General features: G+C 41.5%; 1 protein-coding gene across 3 annotated transcripts in view; it reads left to right on the top strand.

Moving 5' to 3' along the window:
* Positions 1-18,290, top strand: part of Lrrc7 (leucine rich repeat containing 7) — a 505,545-nt gene extending 487,255 nt beyond the window's left edge. For all 3 annotated transcript variants that reach the window (XM_013514397.1, XM_013514396.1, XM_013514395.1), the window contains one exon: positions 12,863-18,290. In XM_013514397.1, the coding sequence (XP_013369851.1) occupies positions 12,863-12,970 (108 nt within the window). In that variant the 3' untranslated portion in view covers positions 12,971-18,290. The remainder of the gene's footprint in view (positions 1-12,862) is intronic.
* The last annotated feature ends 2,820 nt before the right edge of the window (positions 18,291-21,110 follow it).

The raw sequence follows: 21,110 nt of genomic DNA, 5'->3' as shown, positions 1-21,110 counted from the left end.
TAGCTGAGTTCCTTCCCAGCTCAAAATTTCAATTGTTTGATAATTTTATGAATTGTAAAAGGGAGTTAAGAGTAAACCAACAATCTAATCCCCGAGCACTTGGAAATACTGCTTATTAATGAAGGAAATAGCTAGGGTTTCTTTTTCCACCCCCTCCCCCCAACTGAATTATAAAGAAATTATTTTGAATCTCAAATCTGGGCAGGGGGGGTGTCCAGTTAATCCGAGATCTCTGTCCTATCTGAATGCTAGGCTCAGTGCAGAAGCAATCTATATCTTCAGGCAAGGTTGGAAAGGAGCCTTCGTCCGTGACTGAGGTAGCAAAAGAGAGATTTTTCTCATCTGCTTAGATGCAGAAAACAAATTCACACAGATACCTCATAAAAAAATTATATATGCCCTGCAGGTGGGAAAATAAGAAGTAAATGTCTATGTACAGGCTATTCTCTTGCTCTTTCCTGACTCTACAGGGCTACAAGGTCGTATATGTGGACAAGGGGTTTGGTATTTCCAATCTCCAGAGTGTTATAGCAGTGGGGGCAATGTACAGAGGAATAGATTCCTAATGTGGAAAGTAAGAAGGAATTACAAGCTCCATGAGTTAAAAGCCAAGGAGAACTCAAAAGAGCTACACCTGAGTATCTCCTCTCCCCACGAAAGACAGTGGAGGATGTGACATTACATTTTTGCTGTAGAGCCCATTTGTATCTAGTACAATAAAATCAAAGTCTGTTTTCAGTAAAAAGAAAAATACACAGAGCTTAAATAAAATGCTGTATTTCCAGTGTCACTCAAACTAGCTGAAAAGCAAAAGTGGCCAATTATACTGACTGGAAGAAATCAGGATGGCTCCTTCTGAATGGAAACTGAGGCCAGAGCCAGCTGAGAGAGGGCTGTATGTAGGCTCTCTGTCATACTGCTGACTCTGGTTTGAAGAACGCTGGAGAAAACGGGTTAGTGACGTTGAGTTGCGTAACACTAATGCGATCAGTGTTTCGTGTTCTCACTTGAGCACATTTATTTACAAAGCTTAATGACACTGAACAGTCTGGAAAAAACAGGAGAAAAGGGAAAAAAATAACACTAAATGCTGGCAGTGATGCCTGTTACCGGCTTTGTTGTAACCCAGCAGCACAAAGACCTAAGATATCCTTTCCCCAAATCCCCCAGCCCCAAATGTATTAAATATGGGCTCTCTTTTGCTATAACCGTTTTGCCACTGTCTTACTTGGCTATGGTATTATTACCTTGTTATTTGAACTCTACGAAGACATATACATGAAGAGATGGTGGTAATTAAAACAGTCACATCATTGTTCTATCATTCTACCATTTATTTTCCCAGCACAGACACTAGAATTAACGAGTGTAGTCGAGTGGCTTGCGGAGCGAATTTGCCTTTAAGATACCGAGGCATGTGTAAACAGCCCAGTGAGGAGACCTAGGCTTGCATAGCTTCACCTTCTGTAAAACTGAGTTATATAAGAAGGGGAGAAAGCACACACCGAGAGCACATAGGTCTTTAAAGAGTGTTCCTGGCTGGAGCTATGCGAATTTATCAATATGAACTCATTATGGAAATGGCAATTGCGTTACCTTAATATTGCAGTTTCTTCTGTCTAATATTATTTCCAGTTTTAAAATGCAATCTGATTCATTATACCTCTTATGATTCAAATTATATCTTAATATAAAAATCTATTTGTTGTAGTTATTCTGCTGCAAAGATGCTAGATTGAAAAAAAGAATAAATTGTACTTGATAGCTAATAATAGAATTTGCAGTAAGAACCTAAAGCTCACCTGTAAGTGTATCACCCCACCACTGGGTTTACCTAACCCTTTCCCAAACACAAGCCAAACTTTGGCAGGAAAAGAGAAATTAAATAATTTATAGAGAATTAGTTAATGATACCCACATTTTACCAGTTACCAAAACGGGCTTTTCCAACATAAGACATATAAGTATGGCACCCAATTGAAGGTAATTTTACAGTCTCTTCTACCTTAGCATTATTGTAGGGGTTTTGGAATTAGTAATCCAAAATATATTCCTAGCCTCTGACTACGTTTCCAAAATACCTAGCAGTCAGTGTGGTAATTCAAACAAACCAATCCTCTCTTTTTTCCCCTCCAAGTATTAAAAAATCCTGCCCTGTAATTCTCATAAGCAGTTTTAAAAACCACCATCACCCAGGAATGGTAGCACAGGCCTGTAATCCCAGCTCTTAGGAGGCTGAGGCAGGAGAATCACTGTGAGTTTGAGGCCAGCCTGCCCTCCATAATGAACATAGTGAGAGCCTGTCTCAAAAAATGAAAAGAAAAAGAAAAAAGAAACTATGGTCAACAAATAAGTCTGCCGGGGCTGGGGATTTAGCTCAGCGGCAAAAGCGCCTGCCTGGCAAGCGCAAGGTCATGAGTTCGGTTCCCAGTACCGGAGAAAAACCAAAAAAAAAAAGAAACAAGTCTGTCACTGACTAGACTATTACCAGAGTTATAATTATTATGCTTTTCTTACAGTTTTTTATTTACTTTGTTCCTTGGTTTTGGGGTTGATTAGTTAGTTCAGGTTGTGTTGTTTCGCTTTGCTTTTGCATTAGTTGTTGGTAAATGTTTTGGCTCAGAGAACCTTGGCCAAAATCATGGAGTCTGATTCCCATCGGGCCTATTATATCTCTGCTCTGCTCCATCCCCGCTCTGCATCCTGCTTGGTGTCTTCGGAGAGGGCCTCGGAGAAGCCCCCTAATAAAACAAGAGGGAAACTGTGTGCCCCCATGAGCTCACAACCAGGGAGACAAGAGAAGTGGGTGCAGATCAGTAGAAAACTAGGTATCTGATTTTGTGATATGACTCAGTGCTGCGGCAAAATTTTAAAATGCAGTAATTAGTATAAGAAGGTATTTCTTGGGATGCAGAGAGATCAGGTAGTCTCAATAAAAAGAACAAAAAACAAGATGCTAGCCCTTCCTCCCCTGCCCCCGCTGAGGGGCAGGGGGAGTGCAGCACTAGAAATCCCAGATAGCTCTGGGGTGCAGGGGGAGGAAGGGATGGATTGCAGAGGACAGAAGAGGAGGTGTAGGAGGAGCACCCCCAAGTGAGACTGCGCGAGTCTTAGGAGGGGATTAGAGGACCCCAGACTCACAGGTGAGAGTAAAGAAGAGAGGAAACCCCAGGACTTTAAATAGTTTCCCATGGAGCTGGAGGAATCAAACTTGGGGATGAACTGGAGAAAGAGGGGCGGGTGGGCATGGGACACAGCACCGTGCTGTCAGAGCACGAGAAGTGCATTCAGCTCCCGGAATTCTGAATGACCCTCCTGTGGGTGGCAGGGTCTGTGTGTGTGAGCCACCACTCCAGGAGCGGGCACTCCTCTCTGAACGGGAGCCTGTGGGTTCTTCAGCAGTCTCCGGGTGTGACTGGGCACTAACAGAATTCTCTTCCTTAGGCGAAGATCACGGGTCCCATAGCCTCAGCTCTCAGGGACAAAAGCTAAACTAGAAAAGCAAACTGCATCTAGGAACGCAGATTAACATACAAAGTCCTTTCATTACATCCTCTGCCTTTCAGCCAAGAGAAGATGGACTTCACTCCTAGAGCCTTTGCCTAGTTTTCCAGACACAGAGGGGACACCTCTGGGCCTAAGCACATTGCAGGAAGCAAAAGGTCAAAGCTGACAGTTTCATGGTGCAGAAAGATAAGGAAAACCTTCTTTTAAAAAGCAGAAAATACATTCAAAGAGTACAGAAGACTGGAGGCATTCTGAGGAGACCAGTGTTTCCCAATGGCATCTCTTAAAATGCTTTTGGAGGGGAAAAAAAGAATTTCTTGGTCAAATAAGTGCCAGGGCTACCTCAGAATCTGTCTCACAGTGTACTTGCTCAGCCCAGGAAGAGCCTTGGGAATCTTACAAACCTCTTTTCCCTGCATGTGTAACCAGCCTACCCTCCCTACTAACAGAGCCCGTAAACCACTCCCACTTTGCAAAGCATTTTCATAGGAGCCAATTAATCACATGCATGGCTTTCACCCAGAAAGTGGGGATATTTGTAATTCTCAGCATCAATCATTATGAAAGGTTAGAGTGTATTCATTTTCCTGAGACGTTTATAATTTCTCTCAACAACCTTAAAAAGGAAAGAGAATGATCTCTTATGGTTAAAAGGAAGTGTGCCTTTAAAAAAATAAAGGTAAAGTTATTTGGATATTTTACTAAAGTTTTTCCCAACAAGGCTAAATAAGTTATGTATTTCTGTGTATCTTTGATGGAGGAAAATCAAAACCATGAGAAATAGCATCAGGAAGGCAATGATAAAGTAACTCTTGGCAGTCAGATAAACTGTTGTATACAATGATATAAAACTTTAGCAGATAAAGTTTTTTTAAAATAACAGTTTAATGAGAAAGCAACAAAAAATGGATTGTAAAGATGTTTGGTTTTTTATGTACCAGCAATTTACTGCATATTTTTATACATATAGTTTTATTTATAGCATATCATTATACATACAGTTTCATCCATAATGCTGCACATGAAGTTCTACCACAGATAACTAATAAAAATTTAAGAAAATCCTTGTTGCAAATCAAAAAATAATATTTTAACTATTAAGGAAAACATGAAATCCAATAAAAGACAAAGCAAGTTCACTAGGCTGGCTCTGTCATCCTTAGTTTAGCTGATCTGAAAATAAAAGTAATTAAACATCTATTTTGTATCATTTAAGTCACACAACCTTGCCAGGCAGCTGTGGGTGCCAGATGTTAAATGCCTTATTTGGAAATATGCATCAAGTGCCCGGCATGTAAAAAGCATTGTGCCAAGCCAGGCATGGTGGCCCACGCCTGTAATCCCAGCACTCGGGAGGCTGAGGCAGGAGGATCGTTGCAAGTTCGAGGCCAGCCTGGGCTACAAAGTGAGCTCAAGGCCAGCCTGAACTGCATAGTGAGACCCTGTCTCAAAAAGAAAAAAAAAAAATATTGTGCCAAACAATATAGACAAAGTGACAGGGATTGTATTTATGTTCCTGTTTTCACGCAATGTAGTCCAAGGCATAAGCAGAGTAAAAATTACATGTAGCAAAAAAAAAAATTGATGGAGAAAAACAGGAAGGAGTTGAGTATCAAACACTGAATAACCTAGTCATTCACCCATTCCTCCATCTCTCCATCCATCCATCCATCCATCCATTTGTGGTGCTGGCACTGGAATGCAGGTCCCCATGCATTCTAGGCAAATGCTCCACCACTGAGCTGCATCTCCAGGCTCCAATCCATCTCTTAAGAGCAAGCTCCCCACTAAAACAGAAGCCAAATTGACTATATGAACAGGTCCCCTGAACGTGAATCGTTGATTTCCCAGTTCTTTCTGTGGCAGACGTAAACGGACTAGAGAGTGGCTTGTTGGAGAACTGCCGCATAAATTGAAGTAGGAAATTAATTTGTTGGAGACGTTCATTGGGCACATTTGATGAGAAGAAATAGAAGTAAAGTTCTTTGGAGTTATTATTCATTAACAGTTCGTGTAATTCCCAAAGCCTTCAGCTCAGTGTGTCCTATCTTCCCATATCTCTTTTGAGACTGGATTCATGAGACATTCAAGCTACAATATATGTGCATACTGAGGACACAAGAGAAATTCTTACTTATGCTGTACTCTGTGGAAGATTTGGTAACATGACAGTAAAAGCATTAAGACTTCAGATTTTCTCACATTTACAAAGAGCGATGTAAAATTTTCATGTGGGCTAAGAAATGATTATCTTCATATTTTCATATAAAGTTTTTTAAGTGACTTAGCCTATAGTCAATGTAGCATTGATTATGCAGTATACTTAGTCCCATGTACAGGCCAATATTGAATGAGAGCATTCTATCAGATCATAAGTCTGGGGATTAATTCCAGGTAGTCTTACTTTGTCTTATAAAGCCTGGCTGTCAGCATTGGATCCCATTTTTATTAGTTATCTGTGGTTGAGGATTTGCCTAAAATGCATGGGGCCCTGCATTCTAGTGCCAGTACCACAGATGGATGGATGGATGGAGGGAGGAAGGGAGGGATAAGTGAATGACTAGGGTTATTCAGTGCTTGATACTCAACTCCTTCCTGTCTTTCTCCATCAGTTCTTTTTTGGCTATGTATAATTTTTACTATGCCTACTTTGTTTGCTGTATATTTTAGTTTTCCCTCATCTCAAGAGCTATAATCATCAGAGTACAAGATATCACTGTACTAAGATGTATCTAATTTTTAAAATATATGTGCCCAGGTCCTTTAAATGTCTGCCCCTTGAGGGAGAGTTTAAATCACCCAAAAATCACTTGCCCCTTTCTCTACTCTGATTTCCCTCTTGGGGTCTAAAGAGATTTGCACTGTCCTTGCTGTTATACAAACACACAGACCCTGTGGCGAAATCTCCTCCAAGCCTAGGTTTTAAGTTCAGAGCTTTGGATAAGAATACAGCAGAATTCCTATGAGAATCACAGCCCCATCTGGAAAGTTTCTGCGGTATAAACATCTATAATTTATCCATTTAACAAAACACTTACCAGAAGGAATTCAAAGATAAATCCAGGAAGGAATAAAAGGAAGAAATCCAGAAACCAAGTACTTTTTACAGTAAATGGAGGAGCTATAATTGCAAAGCTCTATGTTGTTGGAATTGCAAGTATTATTTTTATTAACCCTTAATCTTTTCATGTCTAAATCATGAAGAGGGGAAATTAGAAACATTTTGTGGCATGGAAAATGGAAGTAGAATAAAGAGAGCAATCTTCTGGAAATAACAAAGATGACAGTAAAATGCTCCGTCATACTTTCAAATCAGCTAATGCAAGAAGCTCATTAATTACATACTCTTGAAGCATAACATTTTTCAGAATATCGTTTCACTTCCTAGATTGTTTTCTTATTAACTTCATTGGAACTTAATAAGGCGCATATTTGCTTCTTATTTTTCATTAAGTTGCAATTTCCTCAAAATGGCACACATTTTATTTGAATCTGATAATGTGTTTATATAAAACATATTTGTAGCCCAGCACAGCATTTAACATTTTCATGAGCTTAGCATTTATTCTTCATGTCATCCTTTGCATTTATGTTGTGCATATCTTCAAAACACTATGTGCGTAAGTGCATCATATGTATTTCTTTTCAAAACAGCCTTGAATTTATACTCTGCGGTTGATGTTGCCCAGGATCCCATTTTATTTCCGCAGCCTTTTCTATTCATAAACACAAGACAGCCACAAAACTCTTCTAGGTGAAAGTACTGAGATTCTTCTGGTCTTTATCCTAACTAGAAAAGTCCTATAAATAATATAGTTAACTAATTCTTTGATTCTCTGTCTGAACTATCCAAGAGGTAGCCCTATTGTACAGTAGCAAAAACAGTGCCAATTCTTTCGGCTCCTCGGTTCTCAGGACCAAAGGAGAGTGACCACGAGGCCTGAGATGACATCCTCTCCTATCAAACTCTTTTACAGTCCCTCTGTCATCTCCCTCCCTTGGTATCAGGCCTAACGCAATGCCTCATGCTGAGCAAGACCTATTGAAAAAGTGAATTCACCTAATGAACCTAAAATAAAAATTACAAACTTACAACTTCCAAAGAAGCAAACGGAGTCACCATGCAGAGAGCTGGCGACTGTAATGTAAACTCCCACCTAGCCACAAGCTCTGTAATCTTAGCTCGTTCAAGAGATCTCGCTGACCCCCATTTTCATATTTCTAAAAATGAGAGTCAGAGAAAGTTTTTGTTTCTCTGATATTTTCTCCTATTCTTATGGCTTAATGAAAATTGTATTTCTTAAAAATCAGAAAAACATAAGATGTAACATTCATCATACTAGCTAACATTTATTGGGTATTTATTTATACAGTTCCAGACCCTACCCCAAACACATGGTACAGTAACACATTTGATCTTTAATGAACTTTCTAAAAACCTCCTTCAGATTCCTTCTGATATTTTGAAGCCCTTTCCAGGCCATCCCTGGTGGGGATCTCCCCTACAGGCCTCTTGAAGTTCACCAGTGCTCTGAAATCGATCCAAAACATTGCCGGGAACTAGAACTACAGAGAGTGCTAAGGTTCATTTGACTGAGTGATTTGACTCACCAGTCTACATATTTCCTTCTGAGAAGTCAGCTCTATTTATGGGCTTTCGGTGATCAAATTCCCGTTTGAACATACAGAGCACGAAAGCTGAAGTCTGCAGCTTTAAAGCTATGTTGAAAGCTAGGTTCCAAACAGGATCTGTTGGCCTGAGTCACAACCCAGGGTGTGGTCCTTAACATCTTGAAGACTGGTTTTTCAGAAACAAATGAGCTTTGAGTCCAGAATTAACTCAGCTATCTATTTTTCCCTCTGCTCCTTCTGTGCTGCAGAAAAATTGTGTTAATTGGTGCCACTAGAAAAATTTTTGCTGTCCTAGATTTCCTGTTACTATATGCCACTAGAAAAATGTTTGCTGTCCTAGACTTCCTGTTACTATTTCTCCCTTGGTCTCTCTTCAGGATCAGCCTTTCCAGGTCTGCTTCCACCTGGGTCTCTTAGGAATGGAGGAGACAGATTTCCCTGTCCCCTCCCTGGGTGGTGCACGGGCACCCATGAAAAGCTTTGCCTTTTAATTTTCCCACCAGGTAGACCTGGCTACCTGCCACCCCCTGGCAGGAGGCATTGGATCCTCTTGTGCCATTTGCTGGTTCAGGCAGATTTTCCTAGGTGTCAGGTCAATAGTGAGCCCTGGCTTTCAGCTCTGCTCTGTGTTCCAATGCTACAACTCCAGCCTGCTTTCCTAGCTGGAGTTCTCTTCTGATACAAGGCTCACTTTTAAGTTTACTTTTGTCTTGGTTACTTTTCTCTCCTTGCTGGGACAAAATACCTGAGGCCCAAAATTAAGGAAGGAAAGGTTTATTTCGCTTACAGTTTGTGGAGGATTCAGTCCATACTTGACAGGTTACAAGGCGGACTGGCACGTGGCACAGAGCTACAGCTCATGGCGGCAGAACACAGCAAAGCAACCAGCACACACACAAGGGAGGAAATGGCCAGAAGCACCCTCTTTCTCTTACTTACATATGCAAACTATCCACCCCAGGGTGGGTGCAGCTCTCACACCCATAATCAATCAAACTCTAAAAGCCTGCCCCATGACCGCATGAGATTTTGGGGGGACACACAGACACAAACCATAACAATTTTCTATAAACCCCTCAGCATAACACCTCTGCTACCGCTCCAACTTGCTTCCTGAACTCTGCTCTCTCAGGGCCAGATATAGAAGCCGCAGTTCCTTTGTGGGGGTCCTAGGTGCCGAACACTCCATGGTCTCCTCATCTAAGTTCGCCATTTCTCTAAGATTTGCATTCTCCATTCCTGACATTATAACTTGATTCTGACTTGTTTTATTCACTCTTGCCTAACAAGGAGCCAAATTTATAGATTCTACTTGCTAAAAGTTTCCTTCTTTTTAATCTATTTTCTGGTGAGACTCCTGGCATTGCTCTAGCAGAGCATCTGACTTGGCCTTTCTACTTTTGAAAAGGAAAGTTCAGAGAGAGCTGCAACAACCCAATTAAGCCAGAAAGGAAACTGTAATAAGAAGGAGAGATTCAGCGTTTCTGTAGCTTTTAATTTGGGGCTAAATGTTATTTCTACCAGTATTTCTGGAATTAATTAAATTACCCTGATAGAAATCAGAAAGCAAACCGTGGCTTTGCATCCAGTGTAAAGGACAGAATTAGATTCAGAGGTGCTGTGTCCGCAGTGCTGAAGGGGAAAGGTGGAGCATTTTACTATAGCTTGTGAAGCATCAGTTCAAAGTGGCGGTGGTCATATTACTTGGTGGAGGTACTACGTCGAGAGAAATGTAAGAAGGAATATCAGGCCAGGGATATAACCCAGCGCCTGCCTGGCAAGAATGAGGTCGTGGGTCTGATTCCCCATACCAAAAAAAAAAAAAGGGGGGAGGATTCATGGCATCAGATGAGTCAGCCCCAACCCATTCCCTGGCTGTGTGACCGGCAGGTGCCTCGGTCTCTCCGGTATGGCTCTTTCATTTATGAAAGTAGGACTGACATGACTGACCCGCCCCGAGAGTTCTCACACTGTGTCTGTGATCCGGAGGGTTGGAAGGTGGGAGCCGGCAAGCGGGTGGGGTGTCACCTCTCTGCCTTGTCCTCCTCTCTCCTCCTGCCCTCCTGCTTCTCTCTTCTCTCTTCTCTCTCCTTCTCCTAAGTGCTTTGCATATCCAGGTGCTGCTGTTGCTTTTGAAGCAAAGTAATTTGAACCAACTGCCTCCCTTTAAAAATCCCCCTCCGTATTAGCTTATTTTTTTGGATTTCTTTTGATGCTAAAGGCTATCGCCTAAATGTGTAGGGTTTGGTTTTGGGGTTTGTTTGTTTTTTTCCATCTTTTTAAACTATTCTTACCAATATTTCTTACCAAAATGTGAGCCATTTGAAAAGCGTTTCCTGGGCACTAATGATTGCAGAATTGAGGGGAAATCTCCAGCTGCCCGCATCCTGGGGCTGAGGAGGTGGGAGTGGGTGTGAGCTCCAGGACTTTTGCTGCACCCTGCAGAGAACCGGCCGCCTTGGGAGTTTGCCCTCTTGTCTTTGCCTGGGCCTGAGCTACGCTAGCGCTTGCCCTCTGCCTCTGCCGAGCGCTCTCTGTGTGTAAGGCATCTCGTGCACCCTTTTAGTTTAGTTCTGCCGTGGCTGGCTTCCCCTCTGGATGGGCCCCTCTCTGCTGGGGGCCTCTTTCTTCTGTCTCTTTGTCCTTGTCCCCGATGCCCATCACAGTGCTATCAGGAGCCAACAGACACTCTTACTTGAAAATAAAAATTATATTAAAAGTTTACCAGCTTTCTTTAAATGATCTTTCAGTAAAACGCAAGAGAAGATCAAAAGATACAGTGAATATGTAAATTTTTAAAGATGTTTTATGGTAACAATCATGTTACTGTTAACATCCCTCAGAACGCTGTCCCTCACGTCAAACACACTTATCTCATCATTCTTGCCACTTTCTGAAGCAGTTCTGGAGGTCCTCTTTCTTGGGTGTCGTTCCAAGGTGTGGTAGAAAATCCAGTGAACGCTGCTGCCCAACGCAAAGGTGCAGCAGTGTGTCCTCATCCACTTGATTTACTGCATCTGGCACTGGGTGGGCTCTGCCTCTTCTGTAAAGGCCAAATGACCCTGAAGGATCAACGTTCTCACTCAGCTCAGGACGCAGAGGCAGCCACCACCGCACAAAGACAAACACTGAACAGATCTTCCAGAACCGCTTCGGGAAATTGCAAGACTGCCTTTGCTATTTTACTCCATTTTTACACTTTCTTAAAATATGATCAGTACTTTAACAGATCACTTAAAAGTTAACATGCTTTCCTGCCTTTAACTCCTTCAAATTTCAAACAGCAGTGCATCCTTCATAACGCTGTGGAGCCTTTAGAACTTAGGTGAAAGTCATCTGATACTTTTTATCACTGATAATATTTTATCTTTAGTTCATTGAAGTTGATTGGATAAGGATGGGATTAAGAAGATCCTAAAATACTGCACTTTAAAACTTGACATGGTACATCTGTCCATAAGGAAAATATTAGGGAACCAAATGTAAATCGTTGGAAATCCATATAATTTGAATTGTAAGTTTGCTTTGAATGAATGAAACACAATATCTGCATTTCTTAGTGACATTTATTAATGACGGAGTTTACTGAAGTTGCCATGTGCTGTTTCAGGGGCAGGAGACAGTAGCTGAGTAGAATTTGAGGTGTGTACCACCGCTCCAATTTCTTGCTTTAAATTACAGTGAAAATTAGACCATGAGATTTCATCTGATATTATTTCCGGTTAGATGGCAAGTAGGAACGGACAACACAGCATGTGGGGACTTCTCTCTGCACTTATCCTACTGTTGACACCAGAAAAATAGCAGCTTGCCTGAAATATATATCTATAGCATCCATTCATTGAAGATTGAAAGACATAACCAGTTAACTGGTTCCATTAGCAGTCAATTCAACTGACACTTCCTTCTGAAATCAACTGAGTCTCAGACTGCGGGGCAAACAGCGATATAACTACCAGTCACTGAGTTGCCGGGATTTATTCCTCCCAAGTTTCAGAAAGGTTGTGCTTTACTGTGGGCTTGGTGAGAGTGAAGGCTTACAGAATCCACCTCTCAGACCCTGTAAAAATAGTCATTCCAGCAATGTGCTGTTTAACGTAGATAAATGCAGGTGTGTCCTGTCTCCTAATGTCCGCATGCTTTATCCCTGAGGGATAGACACCTTAGTTTATTCCACCAGGTCAAAGACCCCCTGTATAGACAGTGAAAATACTTGCATTTACCAATAGAGGACAGGGGAGTAAAAGAGTATTTATTTAATAAAAGAATGCACAAACGAAGAACTTCTTATAGGGTCAAAATAAGATTCAGCGGTACTCTAAGCGCCCAGGGGTGTTCAGTGTGATTAAAATATGTGACGTGCTGATACGTTTATGGTGCTGAAGTTACACAGAGCCAACGGCCAGCTCAGCTGGTCACCCGTGAAAGCAAATCAGAAAACAACAGCAAAACTGAACAGCAATTTCACGAGTACATCTACCTGTTACTAATGTGGCTTGATGCTTAGGGCAAAGACACACTGGGTATTTGTTAAGTACTTGCTGAATTAATAAATTGGGTTAAATGTGGTAAAATTAATTACTTCCATAGTTATAATTCCACTGTCAGTTTTGAAGCTGATAACTGCATGGCTTGATGCTTCCTTGGATCTTATGATTAGAACGTGCCGCAGTGATAACGGACAGTTTACATTGCTTGACCTGTTGTATTCCTGTATTTGCAGGCAAACGGACACAGTTTTGTACATATGGAACACGAAAAGGCTGTATTACTACTGAAGAGTTTCCAGAACACAGTAGACCTAGTTATTCAACGTGAGCTTACTGTCTAAATATTTTTTTATAAATAGTGAAGATATGTCTAGCCAGACCTAATGTTCAAAAAGAAATTTATACATAGAAACAAATTTTGCCAATTGCTGGACCAATGGCAAACATTAGTGCCAAATGTATAATACTGTATGTCAGCACTGATCATCCTTAAAAATGTAACTCTATAAATACGATGTTCATGTGGTTATGTACAAGTTTTAATTGTCAGCCTCGGGCTGTGCATTGGTGCAGTTTTGGTTTTGTTTTTTAATCAAAATCAGTTTCTTCTCAAAGTAGATTTCATATAATTTCAGAGCACGGAAGCACACACAAGCTCTTTATGAATTCTGTTCTCCATCAGAAACACTGCCTCAAAGTTGTATATGCCTTTATATAGAAAATACAAGTATAAAGAATTGTAATTCCCATAAAATATTTCTAGCACAAGGTATATGTTGGCATATATACAAAAAGAATATAGAGAAAAACAATATTTTCATAAACTAAACATCTCGGATTGAGAAAGAAAATATATCTTAAAATAAGACTTTACTATATTGAATCTTTTTCAATAAAAATTACGTGATAATGCCTTATGAAAGTAACTGTACATATGGTATAAAGTGTTTATATTTGGTTCCATATTCGTTTGCTAAATTCTCATAACACAGAGTGAAATATTTCATAAATGATCCACTTATCTCTGGGACCTGAATAAGATAGGACAAACTAATCTGTTCAATGCCTTTAGCTAATTATAATACATGCAGAGCTAAGAAATAGACCAAAAGTCATTGTAGAGAGGCCTTTTTTCACCACAAACTCAAGCCGTGAGTGATGGGTGGCAGAAAAGCACTGTTTTATTTCTTTCAAGGTGATGTTGATTATATAAACTGTAGCCCCTGTTATTTCTTTACTTGCCAATGTGGAATTTATTTGTGTGCTGCTTTGCAACTTAAGAAATCTATCATTAAGGAGGACTTTTCAGAAGCTTATGATGACTAATTTAAACACTTCAGTATTTAAGTATGAAACTTCAAATATAATGTCTCAGAGCTGTGGCCTATTTGTATTATTAATTTCCATGCCAACTTTTGTGAACAGAAATACATAAAACATTTCTCCTCCAAAGGTTTCAAGGTATATAACATTTTGAATATTCTCACTAGACAAGCATGTTTGATGTAGAAATTATTTACTTTGACATGGGAGCTGTTTTGTCTCTGAATGATCAAAATTCATTTTATGATCCTTTAAAAATACTTCCTTATATATTATTTTAATTTGATTAAAATATTAATTTGAAATTCGAAAACAATTCCCCAGAATTGGTTGTATGCATTCTCCCTCACATTTCTACATAGGTTATACATATACATAGTGGGTTTACTTTACATGGTAGTGTTTTAAACATTCTCTTGGGATTTTACAATAGAATCACACATCGATGTCACCAGAGCTCTGAGAATAATATTTGTAAGTTAATGTTTTCTGGGGACATTGAAAATATTGTATTTTTATAGGGTCTATTAAAATGAGTGTCACTTATTAGAAATACAGTGGTATTTTTTGGCATAGAATTTGTCACTTGAAGCCAAATGATACTTCATTTTATAGATGATGCACTAACTTTTATGTTGCTTTATATCAGGGTGACATGATGCCATGATTTCATAGGCTTTGACAGTTAGCTAACAATTACACAACTAGCCTATTTATTATATTTCCCAGGAGTAACTTTTAAATGCATTTTCATGTATTGAAAGTTTCTGGTGAGACATGTCATTCAGAGCCTGATTTTCCTTATCAACACCTCATGCCACACTACTGTATCCAGGTGTTTTAGAACGGTCATCATTAATCAAGAGCGAGGGCCTCCAGGGCCTTGTGAGATCACTTAAAGGAAATACGGACTCATGAATGATGAAACATCTCAAGTCATCATGTCCGTGTGGTTTAATTTTTCATGGGAGGGGAGAGGGAAGAAAGAGCCAGAGGTAGGGTTCCCCAGGTCTCTCTTCTCTGTTAGATTCGCACAGCGACCCCAGGGCTTGAGAAGATACTCCTGAGGTCCTGATCTAAGACCAGGACCCTCATAAACACCTGCCACTCCTCCACAATGTGGTGGCTTGGGTTAATTCCTTAATAATTCCTGTTCAGCAGTTCAGAAATGAGGGAAAGAGGAAAAGGGCCCCTCACCACCTGGAGAAGGAATCCAATATGCCAGAGCACCTCGTTGTCCATTGTATTATTGTGCTGCATACCGAAGAGAAGCCTTTCTTGGTTAAACTTTCCTGAAGTGAAGTATTGATCACTTCAAGGATAAAAGTTCTAATCTGTTTTATAGGTGACTAAAAATGAACAATTGATTTTTGAGTATTGACTTTTGAAGGTGCGGGGTTTATTGATTTGCTGCCTGAAACTAGAATCTGGTTCATGTCAACAGTAACAAAAGAATTCAAGGGGATGAATTTAGAAAGAAAAAGGAAAAGGAAAACAGCAGTAATGAGAGGAGTTCACAACGGCTCCAGTAGATTCAGCCCCTTGGTTTCTATTGGAATTTTCCTGCTGAGGAAGCTGTTTGTACGAGACGGGTCAGTCAGATGTCATGGAAGGGATTGAGAAAGCTTACAGGTGCGAAGACCAAATGCTGAAAATTACTGGCAGAATTGCTGCAGATTTTGTAAGTCAAACAGGGATTAGTTTTAGGCATTTAAAGAACTATTCACAAGACTTAAATACTTTGTCATGAAAGCTTTCTTAGGATAATCTCGGCACTCTAGACAACACAAGTCACCTAAATCTAAAATAATTTCAAAATGTGTATCATTTGCACAAGGAATACTGTTTGCATCTGACTAATTGGTGTCCTGCTTACTTAGAATTTTAATTATGCAGACCACACACAATCTCCACTGTTCCTGAACCTGACTTTGGAGTACCACCTTTGGAACAGAAAACTGCTCTGAACAGGGGGTAATAAACCAACACTTGTCTTTAATCTTAAAGATGACTGCACACGTACCACTAATATAATTGCTTATTTAAAGGCAGAACTGAAATATCTTTTACCGTGTGAGGTAAAGAAGTGAGAAAATAAATTTCCATTTTCAAATATTAAATGAGAAGTATTTAAATATGCTATAATGATTAGCTAAAGAAAACCAGAGAAATGTATTTGTAATCATAAAATCTATTTTATATCTCTATTAAAATTTAAGGCTTTGGGAAAATAGTACTCTTGCCAGCTGTCCTTCCGGTGGCATTGAGGGCTGCCCTTGATCAACTCCCGCCCCTTGTGGGCGCGCAGGGTAACAAACGTCTATTCTGACGTCCACTCTTATTAATGTGGCATAACCAGGTGAAAACCCATACTGGCGTAGGACTGCCACCGTAGGTCCTTGTAAATTCAGTCAGACAACGCATCTGGCTGATTCCTCAAAAACCTGACACAACGGCAGATTTACCAGAACCCTGCATTAAGAGAAAGGTTAGAAATTATACAAACAGTACAATCCAGTAAACTAAGAGGATGGCTCCTTCATCTAGTGTAAAGAAAAGCCAGGTGAGGCTCCAGTGAAATTGCTCTCACAGAAATGTTGAATTTCTCTGAGCCCGATAGAATGCTCAAATACTGAGTCAGCGATGTGCCCTTTCTATAATTGTAGCAATCAATTGTAGCCATCAACTAGAAATTGGCAAAAAATTTCCAGATTCAAGATCAGTTGTACTTCTTGTTTTCCTTGGCAATAGAACCTCTTTTTATTAAGAAATGCATCGTGCTTTTCTCATAATATTTCCCATCATCTCCTTGTCACACATTAGGGCAAGAAAATAGGACGTGGGGTGTGGAGAATGGGGCGCGCTGTGGAAACGGTCAGGTTAGCGTTGTAAATCCCACATCCGGGCCCTGGAGCCATGCTTTCAGCTCCATTTTTATCCAAACCATTCAGAGAGCACATTTTCCCAGGCACCCAGAGGTATGAAACTAAGCCAGGTGCCATCGAGTTTTCCGGTTCCACCCTGAAACTTACAGGACTGACCTCTCTCCCTCGCTGCTGCTCCAGGCCCAGCCTCCAGCTCCTGTGCCCCTCGAGGCCGTGGATTTCTTCTTATTTCCCACTGAGAAATAAGCGTAAGTCCCCCTTCGCGCTCTCACTGTTCAGAGACCCTTGAGTGTCAGCCGATGGCTTCAGCTTTCACTGTGGGAGGAACTTTCTTAGGTGGTCAAGGAACCAGGCATAGTGGCATTGACCAAAGCCCCAAGGTCGCTGCCAATAAAAATGAAATTTAGAGGCGAAGGTTGAGGGTGGCGATGCCTTCAGAGAACTCTTTCCGTTTTATTTTTTTCTGTTTTTTAAATGTTGGATTTTGCCATAGTGAGGGACTTTCTCTGGGCCTTCTAAAATGAAATCATAAAATTCTTCTCTTTTGCGTTCCTCCAAAATGCCCCCTGGCTGGCACCTCCTGTACACTCTCAGGGGAGCACAGGCGCCCGAGGTGCGATGTAGGATGCGCTGCTCAGAAATGCAGTGACTTCAGTGATCTCTTGTGGTTGCTGGCTAGTAGAACAGGGCCCAGTCTTCCTCAGCTCTAACACTCCTGCAAGGACAAAGGCTTTGAAACTCTCCGAGGGGACATAAACAGCCCGGCTTCTGCTTTGGAAAATTCAGAGGGCTCTGAAACAGGAGTGGCAGGCAGAGTCTAAGTTTTGAGGGAACATGAAGTGAAAACAGAGGAACAGTGACCCCCTGGGTTTTAACTGCATGTTCATTTCAAACCGCCCTGAGAGGAGTTCTGTGAGAAACAAGGAGAAAAGAAAAATAATTTAGTAGTGCCAACTTTTAAGGCGTTTCTTCAGCTAATTGGTTTCTCCAGTTGGATTCTGGGTAGGGCCGCCATCTTGTGCTCTTTGTGACAACATATTAAATGCTGCCTAAGGATAAAAAAAATGACTTAAATTTAAGGCTGTCCCACATTATGTGGGTATTTCTGTGGGAGTATCTCCCCAAGCTGACTAACACGTCTTTGGGGGTGCCCAGTTTTGTTCATGGCAGCACCTCAGACAGTAAACGGTTGTGAAATTCAGGAAGCATTTATATAGAGAGAAAATAGTAAAATTCTGTGACTCTTATTAGGCAAACATTGGAACCAACCTTGGCCTGACTCAGACAAAAAGTCGTGGGTCCAATTTCCACAAGTAAAAATTTTAAACCTAGCTTTGTTTCCTTTTTAAAAAAAAAAAAAAAATCTTATTTTCATGCTTTAGACTAGTATAATTCTCAGTGGGCATAGGAATTGGTGCTAAGGAAAAAAGTTAAATGAATCCTCCACTATTTTGCTAGTTTTGAAAGTATTTTTTTTTTATCAGTGTTGTACAAGTATCTTGTTCATGCTGATTTTTTTTTTTCCTTCTTCAAAATAAAACAAGAAGTAAGCAACCTAGCAGACAGCCAGGTATTTCTACACCTGGAGTAAAATATCTCTACACGGGCTTCATTTTCATCTGCAAAAACATGTATTTTTCTCCACAGGAAAACATGTAGCATAGGTGAATCTCAGAAGCCTAAGGTATGTTCCTCGTAAACTGACAACAGTTGGAGACCTTTCATTGATGAGTATAACAAAACCGTTCATTGCGGTGATTATAAATATTCCAATAAAATATTTGTTGAGCACCAACTACACACCAGGCACTGAGAATAAAATGTAGTCTCCCACACACAGAATCTCACAGTCAAGTGGAGACAGAAGTTCCAGACAGTACGAGACAGTGTGGTGAGTCCCTTTGTTCCTGTCCTGAACCCATCCAAAGGCAAAAGGAAACAGCATCCTTAACTTGTCACAGCTTTGGGGTTTGAACATGGTGATCCAGGTGGCCCCTGGGAGGTCGTTTAGAGGCTTGGCATTGTGAGGGAAGCACTGCGAAACCTAGCCGCTCCAGAGTGAGTGCCTTGAGGGGTGAGGTCATCACAAAGCAGAATTCCTTGAGTCTCTGGAAGAGGGGCCATGGGTTTGTCAGTTTGTGAAGAGGAAAGGGCATGGCATCTTCGGTCCGGTCCAGCCCTGGGTCTATCAACCCCTGAGCGGAGGAGAGAAGACGATAAAAATCAACACTCGAACAGACACGAGGTTTCTCATTGAAAAAAATCTCTCCACATGGTGGGAGGTCACCAAAGCTCCCTCCTGTGACTAGCGCCTCCTGCAGGCCATCAGGAACACTGCAGTCCCTGCGGCCCAGAGTTAAAAGCCACTCAGAAATGCAATTCAGCAAAGCAGCTGGCTGCTGTTCGCGTTTACTTCTTTCAGTCAAAAACATTTTTTTTTTCTCCCTGCATGCTGGTCAGTCGAGCCCATGAAAACACTGCTTCTAAGAGGCCGGGTCGCTCATATCCACATCATCAGCCGCTTACTCTTCCAAGGGAGCTGTCAGCTTTTGAATCTAAGGATGTTTGTTTTTCTTCGCCCTTTGACGGTGTCTTCCCTGGGTAGCCACTGTGTTCCTGCAGCCGGCGCCCAAGCCCTGTCTAAGGTATCAAAACCACACGCAGGCGTCTAGGTGCAGCTTCAACAGCACCGTAACCGCAGAACCGTCCCTAACCCCGGCAGGAGAAAACTTCTCTGCGGGCTGTAGGATCTTGTACATTCTGCGGTATCCTCGCACTCTGCTAAGATCCCAGCTCCTTAGTACTTGCTTTTCTGTCCCTATCAACTGTATGCTCCGAGAGAGAGAGAGAGAGAGAGAGAGAGAGAGAGAGAGAGAGAGAGAGAGAGAGAGAGAGAGAGAGAGAGAGAGAGAGAGAAAGAGGATCAGACAATCCTTAGCAGAAAGGAGCCTTGAACAGCGGGTTCTGCTTGACACATCTGCTTCTGCCCTGTGCCCTGCATTCCCTAGTGTCAGGAGCATGGCACGTGCTCTGTAAATATTTGAGAAACCGATGACAGGCCAGGGCCTTAAATGCGCTTCATAAATATCGAAAGAAACAGGAAGTTGGTGTTCAGCTTGCACGTCGTTAACCACCAACCTTTTATCCTCTCAGTGCTGTTTTAAAAAATCATCTTAACTTGATTTTCTTCCTCTTGCAGACCTTTTATTCTAAAAGCTTTTAGGCCTTTTGTGCCATTTTGGTGGTTATGTTTAATTTCCCTTTTATGGGTTCTAAAGACCTCAACGCTGTCCAAAACATTTAAGACATGGCTTCTGCATACCGTATTTAGACTCTTGATTTATTTAGCTTTTATCTCTCTTCTGGGAAGAAGTTGCACATAAAGCTGTCAGGAAACTGTCCGGGAGAAATGAGTGCGTGAGGCTGAACTCAGAGCCGCGGTTCTGGCATCAAAGGGATCCTCAGGTCCTCTCCTGTCATTTTGCTGAGGTCCCAGAGCTGCGTGGTAACGGGATCTTGGGCTAACAGGGGGACAGGACATGGCTGAGTCTGCCTTTGGACTCTTTTAAAAAATTCTTCCACCTGTCCATTGCAACCTTGCAATGTGGTTGATGAGCTGACCCGGGCTGTTTTTACACTTTGGAGATGAGGAAGAGTGGGGGGATCATGAAAGAACTAGGGGTAGGGTAGTTCAGAGAATGGGGTTCTCAGCCCTGCATGCTCTGGAGTTTAGCTAATGCTCATGCTGCTGGTGGGACAGAAGAAAGAAGAGGCTGCTCATCAGCCTTCAGCCATAGTCCCGGGTGACAGTGTAGACAGTTTGGTAACGCCTGCAGGACCCTGGGTTCAAGCCTCAGCGCGCACACACAAAGAATTAGTACAACTGTATAATTGGCAATCCAGCTAGACTACAAAAAAATCAAGTTTACCTTGATAAAATCGCATTCCCCTCCCCAAACTTTCACAGGGCTCAGAATCAGGCCTGCTGGTCGTGAAGGAGAAAGGGAGTGTTCCGTTTAGCCTGCCATGACCACTGGCTTCATCACATTCCTCCTTGGGGGGACAAAAAACGCGGATCCCAGCCCCTGGATGGAACGATGATGTCTAAGTGGGGTGAACTTCCACAGCTGGCCTCCTAACCGCAGTCCCTTTTTTACCTGGTGGGAGCGTGACTTTCTTGCAACATAAAACATTTCTGTCTTAACTATCTCTCAGAAATACTTGCCATGTTTTTCTCCCCGAGTTTCCTAACAGATGGATTCCAGAACAGAGG

Source organism: Chinchilla lanigera, unplaced genomic scaffold (assembly GCF_000276665.1).
Source record: "Chinchilla lanigera isolate Chin_1 unplaced genomic scaffold, ChiLan1.0 scaffold00022, whole genome shotgun sequence".
In the NCBI taxonomy this organism is placed as follows: domain Eukaryota; kingdom Metazoa; phylum Chordata; class Mammalia; order Rodentia; family Chinchillidae; genus Chinchilla; species Chinchilla lanigera.
This window is presented reverse-complemented; position numbering and strand designations above follow the sequence as displayed.